The sequence below is a fragment of the Ictidomys tridecemlineatus genome, chromosome 6, assembly GCF_052094955.1.
Source record: "Ictidomys tridecemlineatus isolate mIctTri1 chromosome 6, mIctTri1.hap1, whole genome shotgun sequence".
NCBI classification, from domain to species: domain Eukaryota; kingdom Metazoa; phylum Chordata; class Mammalia; order Rodentia; family Sciuridae; genus Ictidomys; species Ictidomys tridecemlineatus.
Window position 1 is genome coordinate 109,582,596 of NC_135482.1, and position 18,220 is coordinate 109,600,815.

The 18,220-nt window shown below is 47.0% G+C and overlaps 1 protein-coding gene across 1 annotated transcript in view; it reads right to left on the reverse strand.

Annotated features, from left to right (window-relative positions):
- B4galnt3 (beta-1,4-N-acetyl-galactosaminyltransferase 3) overlaps positions 1-18,220 on the reverse strand; it is a 105,663-nt gene that overhangs the window by 6,946 nt on the left and 80,497 nt on the right. Inside the window, exons 4-15 of the mRNA XM_040281212.2 lie at positions 17,115-17,210; positions 16,555-16,645; positions 15,682-15,782; positions 15,145-15,212; positions 13,926-14,004; positions 13,734-13,800; positions 11,015-11,158; positions 9,621-9,730; positions 8,586-8,686; positions 8,294-8,355; positions 6,340-7,120; positions 952-1,271 (exon numbers count right to left, since the gene is read on the reverse strand). Coding sequence (XP_040137146.2) covers positions 952-1,271; positions 6,340-7,120; positions 8,294-8,355; positions 8,586-8,686; positions 9,621-9,730; positions 11,015-11,158; positions 13,734-13,800; positions 13,926-14,004; positions 15,145-15,212; positions 15,682-15,782; positions 16,555-16,645; positions 17,115-17,210 — 2,020 coding nt within the window. The remainder of the gene's footprint in view (positions 1-951; positions 1,272-6,339; positions 7,121-8,293; positions 8,356-8,585; positions 8,687-9,620; positions 9,731-11,014; positions 11,159-13,733; positions 13,801-13,925; positions 14,005-15,144; positions 15,213-15,681; positions 15,783-16,554; positions 16,646-17,114; positions 17,211-18,220) is intronic.

Genomic DNA, 18,220 nt, shown 5'->3' on the forward strand with positions numbered 1-18,220 from the left:
GATCATCTCCACTGTAAGCTCCAATGTGAGTCCGGAGTCCCCACTAGACCTTTGCTTAGGGAACAATGTGGCTGTAGGAAATCAATTAGCAAGAGCAGAGAACCAAAGAGAGGGAGTGCTGACAAGTAGCCTGGCCTCTACATCCAGCTCCATGAACAACCTGAGAGAAGGCCCCTGAGAGAAGGCCTGGGGCTAGGGCTCATCATTAGCTCTCTCCTAGCAAACCATCAGACCTTCTTTTCTGTCTATATCACTACCCTTCAATCCTTTCCTGCAATACTGTAATTCTCCTGCCTGTTATAAGTTTTCCCTTCTCATTACCAAAACCACGTGGGACCTGGCACAGTGGTGCACGCCTGTAATCCGTGTCACTTGGTAGGCTAAGGCAGGAAGGAGGACTGCAAGTTTAAAGCCCACCTCAGCAATTCAGCAAGGCTCTTGGCAACTCAGCAAGATCCTGTCTCAAAATAAAAAGGGCTGGGGATGTGGCTCAGTGGTAGGGTGTCCCTGGGTTCAATCCCAGAACCAAAAAAGAAACAAATAAATCAGTAAAAACCACTCTAGGCCTGGGAATATGGCTCAGTTGTGGAGTGATTGCTAAGCATGCTTGAGGCCCTGGGCTTGAACCCCAGCACTGAAATAAATAAATAATAACAAAGCCATTGTATACAGTATCCTCCTTATCTTATTTATTCAACAATCTCGGTTCATAATCACATCCAGTTCTGAAACCTAGTGTGAAAGAAAGATCACTGGCCTACAAGTCAGCACCTATTCTTGGTTAATTTACCAGTCACGTAACCTTAAGCTCATTCCTTTTTGTGTGTGGGGAGGCTCCATTTCCTTAATTATAAAGTGTCTTCTTCAACAAACTCTTGGGAGATTGAATCAGAGAAAACAGATCTGGGTGCTCATGATCATCATTAGGATCCCCACCCTCCTGAGGCTTACCAGGCACGACAAAGTGGACCACAGCTCGGTGATTCCATGAGAAACCCTGGGGCCAGCAAAGCTTGGGCTCTGGATCCCGGGCATTCAGGACATGTCTCCGACGTCTGTGTGGACTCCAGACCAGGCCCTGCAGATTCCGGGCCTCCGTCTCCTCCCCACCAGCTGGATCAACACCTTGCCAGCCTCGTGTGGACACGTACTCGGAGAGCCGCACCAGGCGCTGGCCTTGTTCTAGTAGTTCAAGCTCTAAGAGGTAGCGACCGCCACGTAACTGATCCTGACGCTTCTCCACATTCACGATGCGCTGCAGCTGGTACCTCCTGTGGCAGAAAAGGTGGGAGACTTGAGTAATCCACCCTGCACTGTGAAGGGAGCATGTGTGGTAGAAGCCCATGAGATCAGTTATCAGGAGACCCTGGGTTTTATTCCAGCTTTTCCATAAGCTAAGGGACCAAGGGAAGTTAGTTGCACAACCTCTCCAGGGCTCAGTGCCTTCATCTTTAAACACATACCTACTGAGCTATGATCATCTCTAAGGTCCTTTATAGCTTAAACATTCTAAGTATACAAGGTGAATATGAGGGGTCACCGAGAAGAGGTTCCTTGATAAGTTGACTCTAGTTAATAAAAATTCTTTGTTCAAATTAACATTCTGATAAGATATGTTGACTGGTTGGCTCAACATCATTAGTCACTAGAGAAATGCAAATCAAAATCACAAACAGCATGGTATTGGCATAAAAACAGACACATAGTCCAATGAAACATAATAGAAAACCCAGAAATAAATCCAGGTATTTGCAGCCAACCAAAAGCAGCAAGAACACAAATTATCTAAAAGATAGTCTGTTGAAATAAAGGGTGCTGGGAAAACAGGATGTGCACATGCAGAAAAATAAAACAAAACTCCTATTTCTCACCACATACAAAAAATCAACTCAAAAATGAATCAGACTTAAGACCTGAAACTATGAAAACAGGAGTAAGTAAGTTTGAGGACATTCATCTGGGCAAATATTTTTTAGATATGACCCCATAAGCACAAATTGACAAATGGGATTACATCAGACTAAAAAGTTTCTGGGAGCTGAACCCCTGCCCAAGGAGTGGAGGAGGCAGAGCAGACCAATGCGGCCCCACTCACAGAGGAGGAGAACAATGGTACTGCGGCCCCCTGATCTACCAATACATGGCTGTTCTGGCCTGTTTCTATCTAGAGACAACAGCCAGGATGGGGAAGACCATCACCAAGGTCCCCACAGGCCTGGTTACACCAGAGGTGAGGTATTGGTAACCTGCAGAGGCATTACAAAATTATAGTGTAGAAACTGTAATACCTAGGAGGAAGACACATGAACAACATGAAAAAACAAGGGAAGAAAATGCCCCAAACAAATCATGATGCTATAATAATAGAATGCATTGACAGCACAGGAGATGAAATGTCAGAGAAAAGTTTCTGGGATGGGGGTGTAGCTCAGTGGAAAAGCATCTGTCTAGCATGTGTGAGGCCCTGGGTTTGATCCCCAGCATTGCAAAAAAACAAACACAATGAGTAAAGAAACAACCTACAGAAAGGGAGAAAATATTTGCAACTTGTTTATCAATGAAAGTTTAACATCCAGAATATATAAGAAACACGAAACAACTCAACAGCAAAAAACAAACAAACAAACAAACAAACACCTCAATAATATGATTTAAAAATGCAAAGATGACCTGAATAAACATTTCTCTCCCTCCCTGCTTTCCATACCCTGCCCTCTCTCTCTTTGCAGTTCTAGAAATTGAACACAGGACCTTGAACATGCAAGGTAAGAGCCCTACCACTGGCTATTTTATTTTGAGACAGGGCCTTGCTAAGTTGCCAAGGCTGGGCTCAAACTTGAGATCCTCCTGCTGTAGCCTCCTGAGTCACTAGGATTATATGCATGCATCACACCTGAATAGAGATTTCCTAAAAGGGGATATATAAAAGGACAATAAGTATATAAAAAAATGTTCAACATCACTAATCATCATGGAAATGCAAATAAACAACAATGAGATATCATTTTAGCCTACCGTCAGGGCTGGGGTTGTGGCTCAGCGGTAGAGCACTGGCCTAGCACATGCAAGGCACTGGGCTCGATCCTCAGCACCACATAAAAATAAAATAAAGATACTGTGTCCAACTACAACTAAGACAAAATATTTAAAACAAGAATGTCTACTGTCAAAAAGTCATAATATAACAACAGCAACAAGCTGTCCAGGATGTAGAGAAAGGGGAACTCTCACAGAGTCTTGGGAATGTAAATTAGTACAACCGATAAAGAAAACAGTAGGAGATTTCTCAAAAACTCTAACTAGAACTACAATAGGATCCAGTAATCCCTCTACTGTGCATACATCCAAAGGAACTGAAATCAGTATGCCGAAGAGACAACTACATTCACATGTTTATTGAAGCACTATTCAACCAGCCAAGATATCAAATCAACCAAAATGCTAATCTTCAGATGAATGGGAAAATGTTGAATATATACAAAATTATATTATTCAACCATACAGAGAATAAAATTCTATCATTTGCAGCAACGTGGATGGAAATGGAGGACCTATGTTAAGTAAAATAAGTCAGGCACAGAAGGACAAATACTGCATTTTCTTACTTATGTGTGGAAGCTAAAAATTGATCTCACAGAAGTAGAGAATGGAACAGTGATTACCAGAGCCTGGGAAGGGGATGGGGGAAAAAGCAGGGATGGAGAAGGATGGTTAATGAGTACTGGGGTTCAGTGGATAGAAGGATGACTTGTAATGTTCTATAGCACAGTAGGATAAATATAGTGGAAAAAATTAATTAATTATTTCAAACTTGCTAGTAGAGAGGATTTTAAATGCTCCTAACACAAAGAAATGATAAATGTGGAAGGAGAGATATATGCCAATTTCTCTAATCATTATACACTGTATACTTGTATTGAACTGTCACACTATCCCATAATTATGCATAGTTACTGAGCATCAATTCAAATAAAAAATATGGCTGGCAGGGCTCGTGGAGTAGCTCAGTGATAGAGTGCTTGCTTAGCATGCTCCAGGCGGAGAGTTCAATCCCCATCATCATCATCAACAACAACAACAACAACAAAAAGGTCGGGGTGCTAGGTTGTGGCTCAGTGGTAGAGTGCTTTCCTAGCATGCATGAGGCACTGGGTTCAATCCCTAGCACCATATAAAAATAAACAAATGAAATAAAGGTATTGTGTTCTTCTACAACTAAAAAAAAAAAAAAAAAAAAAAAAAGGCTGGGGATGTAGCTCAGTGATAAAGCACATGTTTGACATACACAAAGCCCTGCATCCTAGTACAGTGTTGCCTGTCTTCCACTTGAGTCCACAAGTTCAAGACTAGCCTGAGCAACATAGTGAGACCCATCTCAAAAAAAAAAAAAAAGAAAAGAAAAGAAAAGAAAAAGAAAACTAATAATTACTAATAATTACATGACTGGTGAAGAACTTAATAATTTATAATTACATTTAAGGAAAAAAAACATATCAATAACTTATTACACATTTAATTTATTCATATAAATTATCTGGGCTAAGTAAAATTTATGACAAATCCATGTGTGAATTGGAGCATTCAGCATTTATATTTTACAGTAAAGTTCGTTTATTTATTTATTGAGCTGTGTTTAACTTCATGCATGTTAAGCAAGCACTCAACCACCTCCAACCTCTACAATATTAAACATTGTGGATTATTGGGAGCAGACTCCTAAATCACAATGAGATTTCATTTTGTTCCCATGAGATGGTTATTTAAAACAAAATAAAATGGAAAATAACAAGTGCAGATGAGGATGTAGAGAAACTGGAGCTCTCACATGCTGCTGACGGGAATGTAAAATGATGTGGCTGATTTGGAGAACAGCTTGGCAATTCTTCAAAATGTTAAACACAGAGTTACCACGTGACCTAGAGATTCTACTCCTAGGTGTACAAATACCCAAGAGGAATGAAACATGTTCACACAAAATTTGATACATGAATATTCACTGCAGCAATGTATCTGTAATAACCAAAAAGTAGAAACAATCCAAATGTCTATCAACTGATAAATGGATATACAAAATGTGGTATATCCAACACAATGAAATATCATTCACCAGGACAGAGGAATGAGGTAACTGACATGTTCTCTAACATGGATGACCCTTGAGAATATTTTGCTAAGTGAAAGAAGACAGATGCAAAAGGACACATATTATATAATTCCATTTATACGCCATGTCCAGAATAGGCAATTCTATAGCGATAAAAAGTACAATAGTGGTTGCCAGGGACTGGGAGGAGGGAGGAATGAGAAGAAACCACAAACAGATGCAGAGTTTCTTTTAAATCCCTTCCTTCTTTTAATTAGAAAAGTGTTCTTCCTATGTTGCCGAGGCTGGCCTCCAGTCCTGGACTCAAGAAATCCTCCTACCTCACCCTCCTCAGCCCCTCGGGTTATAGGATGTACCACAGCACTTGGCTATAGAAAAAGGTAATAAAGGTAATAAAAATGTTCTGGAATTAGTGGTGAAAATTACATAATATTGTGAATATACTTTTAAAACCAATGAACTGGCCAGGTTTGGTGGCAGAAGTCTGTAATCCCAGCTACTTGGGAGGCTACAGCAGGCCAACCACAAGTTCAAGGCCAGCTTGGACAACTTAAATGAGATTCTGTCTTAGAATAGAACTCCAGAGGCTGAAGCTGTGGCCAGGGGTAGAGCACTTGTCTGGCATGTGCGAGGCCCTGGGTTCGATCCTTAGCACTGCATATAAATAAATAGATAGATAGAGAAAATAAAAGATCTATTTACAAATATATATACATATATCCATCCCTAGACATGCCTCATGACTGAGCCCTAACATATTTTTATTTCATTTTTAAATTTGAGACAGAGTCTCGCTAAGTTGCTTCGGGCTTTGCTGACTTGCTAAGGCTGATCTGGAACTTGAGACCCTCCTGCCTCAGCAGCCACTGGATTTACAGGTATATACCAACATGCTTGGTTTGGCCCTGAGGTCTTCATTTGTACTTTTAGCCTCTATTCTTCCTGTTTGTCTCTGTCTCTCTGAGGGAGGGTACCCTATCTACCAAGCCTTCTCTGGGGGCCTGGGTCAGATACCCAGGTATTTTAGAACCTGCCTGACTGGAACAAAGGGCTAACTGGTGCCGATCATTGCAGGGGCAGGGGCCCTGGGCACTTGTCCTTCTTAGGAGCCTGGGTTGGGAGGGAAAGTCCACTCTCTTGCAGCAGGGGCGCTTGCTACCAGCACTCAGGTCCCTGCCCTCCTGGTCAGCCAGCAGCACCCCACCCCTTGGCCCCAGGAAAGCCCTTTACCTTACCCCCGGCTCCTCTGGTTGAGCTTCTTCAAGAAGACCCGGGTGACCTCCAGGGCCTCCTGCTCTGGAAGTAGCAGATTGCCAGATGTGTTACAGTTCAGGTCAATCCAATCCGTCCTCAAGGCTTGGAAGTCGAGATTCCGGGCACTGAAGGTCTGGTCCCAGTTTACTACTGGGTCAAACACAGGTACATATTCGAACACCTCACTCATATCCTCTTCCTCTTCTTCTTCCCCCTCTTCCTCTCCCTCCGCTTGTCCTTCCTGGCCTGCAGCCGCCACCACTTCCTCCTCTCCATGCCAACCCCATTTTGGGGCCAGAGGCTCCATCCTGTCACCCCTTCTCTGCTCTGCAATGTAGGATTCCACTTGGTTCAGCCACTGGGACTGCTCTAGAGCTTTCTGGGGTTGGTCACCAGTGGGCCTGGGTCTCTTAATTTGAGGCAGGTTCCCAGGGGCCCGTTTGTCAGAATGAGGTGAATCTCGGCTGGGCTCAGGGCTAGGTTTTCTCTTCCTCTTCGCCGGTGAGAGGACTGGGATGTCACTGGCTCTCACTGGGAAGGGACCAGTGGAGTTATGCTTGGAAATGGGAGGCAGTGGGGCCCCCTGAGGCTGAGCCAGGAGCTTCCGCAGGCTTCGGAGGCGGTAGTCAGTGACCTCCTGGCCGGGGACAGAGGCAACCGTTTGTTTTCCCTCTCGTATCCTGGTATCCTGGTCCTGGGAGGCAGGGGTCTCCTCTGCCACTTCTTCATACTGGGATTCTTCTAGAAGGTCCTCCTCAAAACCTGTTAATAATAACCATTCCTCATCAGAGTTTTCAACCTTTTCCCAAGAAGACAGAGAAGGCTGCTGCTGAGGATGCGTGCGAGACACCAAGAGGCTCCAGATGGGGATGGGATCCAGGCTCTGCCAATGAATTGTGAGACCTTGGGAAAGTTTTTCAACTTCAATTAACCCCAGCTTCTTTATCTGCATTAAGGCTCCAAAGATCCACCTCTCAGAGGGTGATTATGAAGACTGAGCGATATCAATGCATAAAGTAAGGTTGGGGATGTAGCCCAGTGATAGAGCACTTGCCTAACAGATGTGTGAGAACCTAGGATCAATCCTCAGCACCACAAAAACAAAACAAAACAAAAGTACACTAATAAAGTACATAAAGTGCACGGCAGGTGTCTGACCCCTTTTAGGACCCAATAAATGGTCTCAGACATGCCATACTCCCTCAAGAAGAAAGGCCTTGCATGTCTGTAATCCCCAGCAGCTGGGGAGGATGAGGCAGGAAAATCACAAATTTAAAGCCAGCTTCAGTAAAAGCGAAGCAACTCAGTGAGACCCTGTCTCTAAATAAAATATAAAATAGGGCCGCCCGGGATGTGGCTCAGTGGTCGAGTGCTCCTGAGTTCAATCCCTGGTACCTCCACCCACCAAAAAAAAGAAGAAAGGGCCTCTCCTTAGCAAAACTTCCCAAATGGTATGCCAAGGATCGTCTTCCCCTCCAGTAATCCAAGTAATCTCTAGGGCTCTAAATCTCTGCCAGCTAACCCGAGCACGCTGTTAAAAACAGTGTCATTCTTCACATGTACCTTGATATGGAAAAGTTGAGAATGTTGTTCTCTATTCCCTTGGGGGAGGGGAGGGGTCAATGCAATTTGGATTTTTTTTTCTTCTTCTTCTTCTTTTTTTGCAGTACTAGAGACTGAACCCAGGTGCACTTTATCGCTGAGCAACATCTCCAGCCCTTTTTATTTTGAGCTTTGCTGAATTGCTAAGGCTGGCCTTGAACTTGGGATCCTCTTGTCTCTGTCTTCCGAATCTCTGGGATTACCGGAGTGCACCTCTATGCCTGGCTGTGACTTGAGTTTTTAAGATCCTCAGGGGCAGGGCTGCATGATCTGAACCCCTACCATGCTTGCCCCTCCCAGCCTAACCCAGAAGCCTCAGCGGTCACTCTGTACCTGGATGCTTGGGCCCCTCCTTCTCTGGCTGGTCAATCTTGATGTACTCCTGAAAACTGAACCTGTAGGAGGAACAGAGATGTGGATCGCCTTCAGGTGCCATGCAGGCTCAGCTATCGGCTGGAATGAAGAAGGAGACTAGGGAAGGGGATGTGTGTGTGTTGGAGGAGGGAGGTACCCAGGAAGAGCTAAGACTCCTAGGACGGGGAGGGCACTTGGGGCCACTCTAGTCCAAGCAGCTCCCCTGGCTGGGAATAAGGCTACCTTCTTGCCCCCATTCAGTGCCACTTACCTGTCCTGGTAATAAGCATTTTCCTGGTAGAAACATTTATTGTGGGTCTCCATGTGGCTGAGGCGGGTATAGTCATTGGGATAAACAAAGGACAGATGAACCTGGGAGTGGAGAAAGCAGAAGCAGAAGGAAGAGGGTGGGATCCCGTTAAGGAACTAGTTAGCCGGGTTAGCCTATCCCTAGTCATCAAAATATAGAGCTCCTAGGGACCTGTCTATGGCAGGGAGCAATGGGCTACTCTGAATGAAACATTTGGTTACACTGCCTGGGATTCTCCTCTGCCCATCACGTCTCTCTCCTGGGTCCTCTGGACCTAACACACCCTCGAGTCAAGTTGTCTAGTCCACATTGCCTCATCTCCTCTTCTGGATCAAACCCCCCAGCTACAGCCAAATCCATCCCCTCCTCCTCCTGTAGCCTCTGAAGGTTTCCTGCCACCTCCTACAGTCCAAACAGCCTCTCTTCTTACTGACTGTACTGCCTCCTTTGCCCTCCTTAGACGAGATCACTGCCGCTAAAAACAATTCTCAGGCCTCAAGATGACTCTGACCACTTCCTTCCTGCCCCCATCTCTCTCACAGTCTCACAGCTGAATATACAGCATTCACTCTGCCTCTTTGGCCTCTAAATGGGCTCTATGTCCTCATCGTTGATTTTACCCCAGTGCCTTATTGGAGCTTAACAAATGCCACTGACTGGCAGGCCAGTGGGACTGAGCAGGACAATGTGTGGCTCTAGGAGCAGGGGCTGTAGGAAGCCTCAGCCAGGCCACCTGACATCGTCACTGTAGCAGTTGGTGTGTGTGTGGGGGTTGGGGGGTCCTAAGGCACTACCTATTTGCATCCCCTGCAGAACAGTCTGTCTGGGTTAGTCCATGGAGAATGGAAGTTTTACCCGGCCCAGGAACCTGTGGGACCATCCTGTCTGCTGAGATGGGGCCTAGGGAAACTGGGGAGTCAGCCTCAGGACCACCTACCCTAGTCACAGCCAATAATCCCTCCCCAGTCCTGCCCCAAACCCAGATCCAAGACTTACAAAGCGGAGGCCCTGGTAGCGCTGCAGAGGGAGCCCATCCACCAAGTAGCTAGGTTTGTAGGGACAATCAGGCAGGATGTGGCGGAGATGGGACTTGGGGATCAGAGGCACTGAGGACAGGAAAGGAAGAGGATTGAAGGCAGGGGATGAGAGCATAAATGGGGCTGGCTTAGAGCCATGGAGAAGGCACCTGGCAGAGAGTGAGGGCTGAAGTCCTCTGAGTAGCCACTTCTCAGTATTCACTGGTGTAGCTGTGAATCATGTCCATCAGCTGAGGCTACCAAATAGGCTGGCACCTCTCTCCAGGGGCAGGGGTGTTCAAGGAACACGTTGGTGGCAGAGAACGGAGGACATGCAAAGCACAATGTGACTTTGGAATCACAGCACTGGCCTATCCTATAAAGTCACTAATAAGGTCTAGAGACTTTTGAGAGGCCACAAGCCACCCTAGTGCAGTGCCAATAACTGGATTTCTTTTCATAGGTCAAGAATCCCTTCATCTTCCAGTTGTCTTTTCTTCATCCCTCCCCCACTGGGGAAATAGGAGAGAAAGCATTGTTATCTTATAAAATATAAACACTACTTGGGATTAATTCTATGGTAAAGCATATTACTGAACCCAGGTGCACTTTATCGCTGAGCAATACCTCCAGCCCTTTTTATTTTGAGCTTTGCTGAATTGCTAAGGCTGGCCTTGAACTTGGGATCCTCCTGTCTCAGTCTCCCGAACTACTGGGATTACTGGAGTGCATGACTGTGCCTGGCTGTGACTTGAATTTTTAAGATCCTCAGGGGCAGGGCTGCATGATCTGAACCCCTACCATGCTTGCCCCTCCCTGCCTGACCCAGAAGCCTGCTCAAGGCCATGGGTTCCATCCCCAGCACCAAACAAATAAAAGTAATGCTTTCGTGTCAACATATTTCTCATTAAGTGACAAAGAGTTGGAATTTTATTTGTGGTACAGGAGGGATACATGGGGACTTCTGGATTCTGATTCTATTTCTTTTCCTGGGTAGTGGTCATACAGATGTATTTGCTCTGTAATAATTTATAGAATTGTAAAATTGGACTTGGTGAGATCCTGTCTCAAAAGAAAAAAATCTTAAAAGGGTTGGGAATGTAGCTCAGTGGTAGAGCACTTGACTAGCATGTGGCCTTGGGTTTGTTTATAGCAGCACAAAACAACAACAACAACAACAACAACAAAGAAATGTCAAATTGGATGTAAATATTTTTGTGCTTTCTTGTATGCATGTTCTATTGTACACAAGGGGGAAAGATCCTGGGACTTTTGGGATATTGTGGTAGAATCGCCAAGTCTCCTGAGTGTCCTCCATCAATACTGAGGGAACTGGCAGTGTGCTACCTCCAGGTGGGATGTGGCCAGCCTTACCTTGATAGAGGGTGTCCCGAGGGTCAGGCCGAAGCATGTCAGCAGGAGGCTGCTCATCTCTGGCAAGGGGGTCGGAGGAGCCCACGTGGCTGGCTGCTGTCTGTGGGATGTGACCTACCTCATCCATCCTTAGGATGGTCTCATCTTGGCCCAGGGAAGAAAGAAGAGAAGGAAGCTGTGAGTCTCAGAAGAATCCCGCCTCCTTGCCTTTGAGGGACAAGGGAAGGGACCCTGACAGCTCCAGTATTCCAGAAGGTGCAGTCCAAGATGTGCTCTGCTATTTTTTTTTCACAAAATCGATTAATGCTATCTTATAGAAAGTTCCCATTATATTTATTTAACCAACACCGATATAGTATTTATTTTGTACTATTTTAAGTGTCTTACAAATATTCATCCATTTAATCTTCAAAACTACCGTATGACTTAGGTATAGGTGGAGTATCCCTTATCTGAAATAGTGTTCAGATTTTGGAGTTCTTTGGATTCTGGAGGATTTGCATAGTTGAGCATCTCCAATCCAAAAATCCATCAGGTGCTTAAAACTTTTAGGATTTCAGCTGTGTTTGTCTGTAATCACAGCAACTCAGGAGGCTGAGGCAGGAGGATGGCAAGTTTGAAGCTGGGCTGGCAACTTAGCAAGACCCTGTTTCAAAAACTAAAAAGGGCTAGAGATGTAGCTCAGTGGTAGAGTGCCCCTGGGTTCAATCACCAGTAATGCAAAAAATTAAAATAATAAAATGTTTTGGATTTCAGAGCACTTCAGATTTCACATTTTCAAATTAGGTATGCTCAACTGGTACTATATGTATTTCTATTTTACAGACTTCAGCATAAGAATCTAAGTCATTTGCCTAAGATCACACAACTGGCAAGTGGGAAATCCCAGCTTGAACCCAGGCAATAGAGTTCTAGCACCTGTGTTATGAGGCCTCGAAGACTGCATGCAAATCAACAACCACAATGAGTAGGGCGCCCCCTAGTGTGAAGAACAGCTCCCAACAGCCAAAATAGGAGATCAGCCTCTGGTGTCTTTATCAAGTTCATGCATATTGACCTTTTCTGTTCTGTTCTGTTTTGTTTTTGCAATACTGAGGATTGAATCTAGAGGTCTGCAAATGAGCTTTCACCACTGAGCCAAATCCCCAGCTGACCTCATCTCTTTTCTAACCACACCACTTGGGGTCTGCTTGCTTTTCTCTGCCCTCTGTTTTTTTTTTTTGTTTTGTCTTCAGCCCCAGATAGCATGATAGAGTTCTTCCTTCTACACCCACGGCTAGCTACTGTTGGCGCCCCTTACTCGTTCTTACCTGAACTTTGCTATGGGCCTCTTTCTTGGTTCACACTGAATCTGTGGGTTCCAACACCCCTTCATCCTCTTGCCCTATCCCAGCATCTCATGACCTGTACCCTCTGCCCTGACCTTTGGCCTTCTACTTTGGTCACCAGCAATGTCCTCCACCAACCATGCCACCTTCTCCTATGAGCCCAGACTGTCCTGTTCTGTCTCCACCCAACACACTGACTTCCCACCATCACAACAGTTTCCCTGGGCATGCCTTTCCCATCCTCCCATGGGGTTCTAGACCTGCCTACTCTTCTTGCACCTGCCATGGAAATCCACGGATTTGACGGGGGGGGGGGGGGGGGGGGAGGGTGTTGCTGGGGAGGAAGCCCAGGACCTTGCGCATGCTAGGTAAGCACCAGAGAGCTACACCCCCCATATCCCACCATATTTATTTTTAGTGGGATCTCCAGATACAAATCTTGATAAGGAAATGATAAGCAGTAAAAAATACAACTAAAGAGTTCATTTCCTACAAAGTTAAAGGAGATTACTGTTTCTTCTTCTCTTGCCTTGGCTTTACAAGAACCAGGGTTGCAATTAAGGGACTGGAGTGAGATATGGTGGCGCACACCTGTAATCCCAGTGATTCAGGAGGCTGAGGCAGGAGGATCCCCAAGTTCCAGGCCAGCCTGGGAAACTTAGTGAGACCCTGTCTCAAAATAAAAAGTAAAAAGAGCTGGGGATGTGGCTCAGTGATATAGTGCCCCTGGGTTCCATCCCCAGTACCACAAAGAAAAGGAAAGTCCCTTATAAGATACATGATTTGTACATATTTTCTTCTATTGTGTGGATTCTCTCTCTTTTTTCAGTGCTGGAGATTAAACCCAGGGCCTCATGCATGCTAGGCAAGTGCTTTACTACTGAGCTATACACCTAACCCCTCTTTTTACTTAAATTTTTTTTCTTTTTACTTTTTTGGTATTGGGGATTGAATCTAGGGGCGGTCTGTCACTGAGTTACATTCCCAATCCTTTTTTTTTTTTTAATTTTGAGTCAGGGTCTCACTAAGTTGCATAAGACCTCGCCAAGTTGCTGAGCTGACCTCAGACTTGTAATCCTTCTGCCTCAGCCTCCTGAGTCACTGGGATTAGAGGCCTGTGACACCATGCCTGGCAATGGCACTGCTCTAAAGAGAGTGCTCAGAGAGCTCCCAGCAGGATTTTACAGGGGTTGTTGACTCTGGGAAAACGAAAGACCCCTGATAGTAAGGTCCCTTAGGTTCTGCTCATTGCTTTGGACCTTCATACCATGTCCCAAGCACTTTAGCCCCTACCCCTCCCACCTCACCCTGGACCACATTCCCCAGGTGTGCCGAGCCCCATGCACGGGCACCCCAGCCCCTATTTCCAGTCCAGGGTAGAGCTTACTTACTTGTGAAGAGGGACAGGGAAGGGGAGTCAATTATGGTGAACTTGGCTCCAGGGTCATTCCTTCGCCACTGGGAAAGGAGAGAGGAGGTTGTGAGGGATTGGAGGTAGCTGGACTCTGGACAGGGTTCAAGGGACAAGAGCGGGGAAGTGCCAGGAACTGAGCCGGGGTTGGCAGGGAGAGCAGGGCACTCACCGCGACCTCCACGTGGTCGGTGCCCTCGTCGTTCTGCTTGTGTAGCACCTCAAAGTAGTACCTGTGGGAGGCTGAGAGGCTGGCAGAAGGGAGAGCAGGGAAATGGGGAGACAGCCCCTCAGTCCCCAGGTCACCACCCTCACCCCTCTCCCCTGCTCTGAGAATCCCAGCAGCCTGCCTTTTTTTAATCCCTGGGGTTAGAGGCCCCACCCTGGCAATTACTAACTGTGTGATCTCTTCTGTCAGTGGGTAATCATAGTCCTCACTACACAGGATAACTGGGGGTATCCAGCAGAGTAACAATCCGTTCACTGTTAGGAGCAGCCTGTGCCTGCTACTCTAAGTGCTTGACATATACTGACACCGAGTCACAAACTCTGGGTAATTTCTCAGAGTCTCGGAGGTAGTAAGCAGGAGTGGGGGATGCGGACCCAGGCAGCCCTGCTTCAGAGTTCGCATCCTTCGCTGATGGACTGAATTCTACAGGAAGCACTCACTCTAACAGCTGGCACGTATTAAGAGCTCTTTGCAAGCCAGGTGGTCTTCTTTTTCCTTCTTTTTTTTTTTGTTTGTTTGTTTTTCTTTTTTGGTGCTGAGGGTGGAACCACGGATCTTGCAGGTGCTCTACCACTGTGTCCAGCCCCAATTATCATCTTCAAGCCGATGCTTGTACAGGCCGCCAGGTGGTGCTCTGAAGTCGGGCTAAACCCTCATTTTCAGCAGTACCTTGGATTCCAGCTATCATGGCCTTCCCTCCAGACTACCCCGTACAAATTCCCGGTTGCCCAGGCAGAGCCACCAGTCAAGGATGTCACAAGTCTGGGTGTTTCCAGGGACAAAGAAAATGGGAAGAAGGAGGGCCAGGAGAACGGAGACCTTTTCCAGGCCTGAGTATTACTGATCAGCTGTGTGACCTTCAAGAAGTCACAAACCTTCTTTGGCCTCAGTTTCCTCATCTGTAAAATGAGGCAGGACAGATCCAATGGTTTCAAAGACTCCAGAGAGTGTGGGTACCAGGGCACCCTGAGCCTGTGGAATAGGAAGGCTGGGATGGTGGAAAGGCGGGCTCTCTCACTCGGATGTGGCCTTAGCCATTATGCACCTCAACACTTGCCTGATCTGTGTGAGGTACTGGATTCATTCCTCAACACCATATTTTTTTTTAAAAAAAATAAGATAAAGTTTAAAAGGAATATTTATTGTGACCCTCTCTACTCACCTTACTGGCTTGGAAATTTGACTTCGAAATTTCCCAAACTCTCCAGGGGCCGTCCATTCCTTTCCAGTCTAGAGGTGTGGGGAGAGAGAGGAGAGAAGGAAAAATAGAGAACGTGATGAAGAAGGATGGGAGGTGATGAGTGGAGACGGAAGAGGCAGAAAGGAGAAAAGCGAGAGGGAAAGAGTAGAAGATGAAAGCGATAGAAAACAGAGGAGAATCAAGGAGGGGGCTGGTTGGCTCAGGGAAGGCACTTCCCACCATGGCTAGAAGAGGCCTCAAGCTGTCAGCCAGCTCAGAGCCTAAGTCCTGTCTCAGCACAGAGCTTAGGAGCCTACAACCCCAAAGACGTCTGTGCCTGGTCCCGGTGCAGAGATGGGCCTTCTCGGGGCCCCAGACTCTGACTCCTCACTCCACCCGTTTGTGGCATGGGGTAGGGTGAGAGCACACGCTCCTCTTCACCCCTTCTTCACACCAGCGTTGCTCACAGTAAGGATCCTGGGACCCCTGGGAGAGCTCCTGGGGCCACGGCATCCCTACCTTGCCCACACTGGCCAGCAGCTGCAGGCCTGAGACCTGGTCGTCACGGCTCAGCCAGAATTCAGCGTTGTCATCTGCAGCAATGGCAAACTGGATTTTCCCTGGGCAGTGGGAGAGAATGTCCAGGTAAAAGCAAAGAAGGCATTGCATAGAGTCGAAGGTCTTTTGTTATGACTTGATAAGTTCCTTTCAGGGGACTTGGTGCAGAGGCTTCCCTCTTTCTAGAGTGAGGGTCTCTACATTTTCTTCTTCTTCTTCTTCTTCTTCTTTTCTTTTTTTTGGCACTGGAGATTGAACCCAGGGGCCCTTTACCACTGAGTTACATCTCCAGTTCTTTGTCATTTTTTTTCCTTTTAATGAATTTATTTATTCATTTTAATTAGGTATTTTTGACAGCAGAATGCATTTGGATTCATTGTGCATCATCTCAGCACAACTTTTCGTCTGTATGTGGTGTAGCATCGCACCATCGATGCAGGCATACATGGACCTGGGGTCATCGTGTCCATCATACTCCACCACCCAGTCCTTTTTATTTATTTTTTAAATTTTGAGACAGGATCTCACTAAGTTGCTGGGATCCCAGGTGTGGGCCACCCTGCCTGGCTGGGGGTGTTTCTATATCCTGGGGGCAGTGTGAAGATGGAGAAGGTTTACAGAGAATCCAGCTAGCTCCAGAATACAGACAGGAAGAGAAGTCGCAGCCCCGGGGGGGATCTGGATGGGTCCTCACCAAGACTCCATTTCCCCTCCGCCCTGGTGAGGGTCCAGTCAATCAACAGCAGGTTTATGTCCCCACTAAGGGCTCATGTTCTCTGAGTCCCCAGCAGAATTCTGGAACAGAAAGGAGGATGGGGCTTCAAGGTGCCTCACCATCAGTGAAAGGGTGCAGGTAGCCAAAGATGCGGAGGCCATAGTTGGTCCACTTGGGAGACACAGCCAGCTTCCTCAGGGTCGTGCGGATCTATGGGAGGAAAACGGAAGGACACTGACTCAGAAGCGGGAAGAGGAAATTGAGCAAACTGATCTACTCAGGGAAAACCAGAAGGGGGAGAGAGACGGACGGGACCAAAGGTGTGGCTTGGCCAGCAGAGCGCAGATTTCGGCTCCCACTTGCCTCTTCATTCCAGTGACCTTACGCAGTGCACACCCTGCACAGCTGTCTATGGTGGCTTTGAGGAAACTAGATTCTGAGCCACTAGGATAACTGAAACTGAAATGATGCCGAAGGTGGTAGAGGAACTGAAAGAATCCCTGGGAAGGAACAACAGAGGTATTCCTGGCAGAGGAAGGGAAGACCCACAAGATAGAGGGAAGAATGTGGACCAGAAAAGAATCAAAGGAAGAGGAAGGAAGCAGAAGACGAGAGACAGGAATGGGGCAGAGGAACCGGGATGGAGGGAGGCAGGCAGGGTGGCCTGGCAGGCACTCACGTGCGGGTACAGTGGGAAATGGAGGTTCCTCCTGAGCTGCTGGATGGAAGTGCCACACCAATCCTCAAACACATGCAGGTTCGCGCGGCCACGGAACTAGACGGAGAAGAGAATGGTGGGTGAGTGTGAGCGCCTGGCCCATGTCCCATGGCTCCACGGCTCCAGGAACACGGAGAGGCCAAGCCAGGGCTCCTGTGAGGTGCGGCTCGTGGTCCTGCCTCCGTTCCTATCTGGCACCCCCAGCTCCTCTCAGGAACCGCCATAGTTTGGATCAGTGACATCCCCACAGGCCCCGTGGTGAAGACTTGGTCCTCACTGATGGTGCAAATAGAAAGACCTTTAGGAGGTGAGGCCTACTGAGTGGAAGTTAGGTCACTGGGCACGTCCCCTTGATGGGAACATTGGGGCCTTAGACCCTTTCTCTTACTTTTTGCTACCTGGCTGCCACAAGGAGGCACGATTTTCCTCTGCCACATGCTCCCGTTATGATAGACTGCCTCACCACAAGCCTCAAAACAAGGGGCCAAGTGACAGGGCCTGAAACCTTTGAAATCACAAACCAAAATAAACTTTTTTTCCTTGTAGGTTGATTAACTCGGGTATTTTTGTTACAGGGATGGAAAGCTGACTAACACAACCTCCACAGCCTGGCCTAAGGATAGGTCTGTCTTTCCAGCCATGCATGTGCAAATACACACACACACACACACACACACACACACACACACACACACAGCCTTACACACACCCTGCTCATTTCATGCAAGAAGGGGGCTAGTTTGCATTCCCCAGGCAAGGGAGGGTGGTAATAGCCATGACGGAATAGCAGAGATGATAGGGAGCTAGGAGGAGAGGCTAAGCTGGATTTCAGCTCAGAACTTGTTCCCCTCCACTGCCTCTACCACCTCCTAATGGGAGGAAAGCCTCACAGCTGTCTGCGGGTGAAACCTTATCTATGCAGTGGTCTTCACGCTTCTGGCTGGGGTAGGGGGAGCAGCTGGTAAAGAGCTACGGGAGGTATCTGGGGGCCCTATGGGCTGCTCCCACGCGGGGCCTCCCGAGGCTCTCCCAGGCACTCAGAAGCCTCTCATGCAGCGCTGATAGGT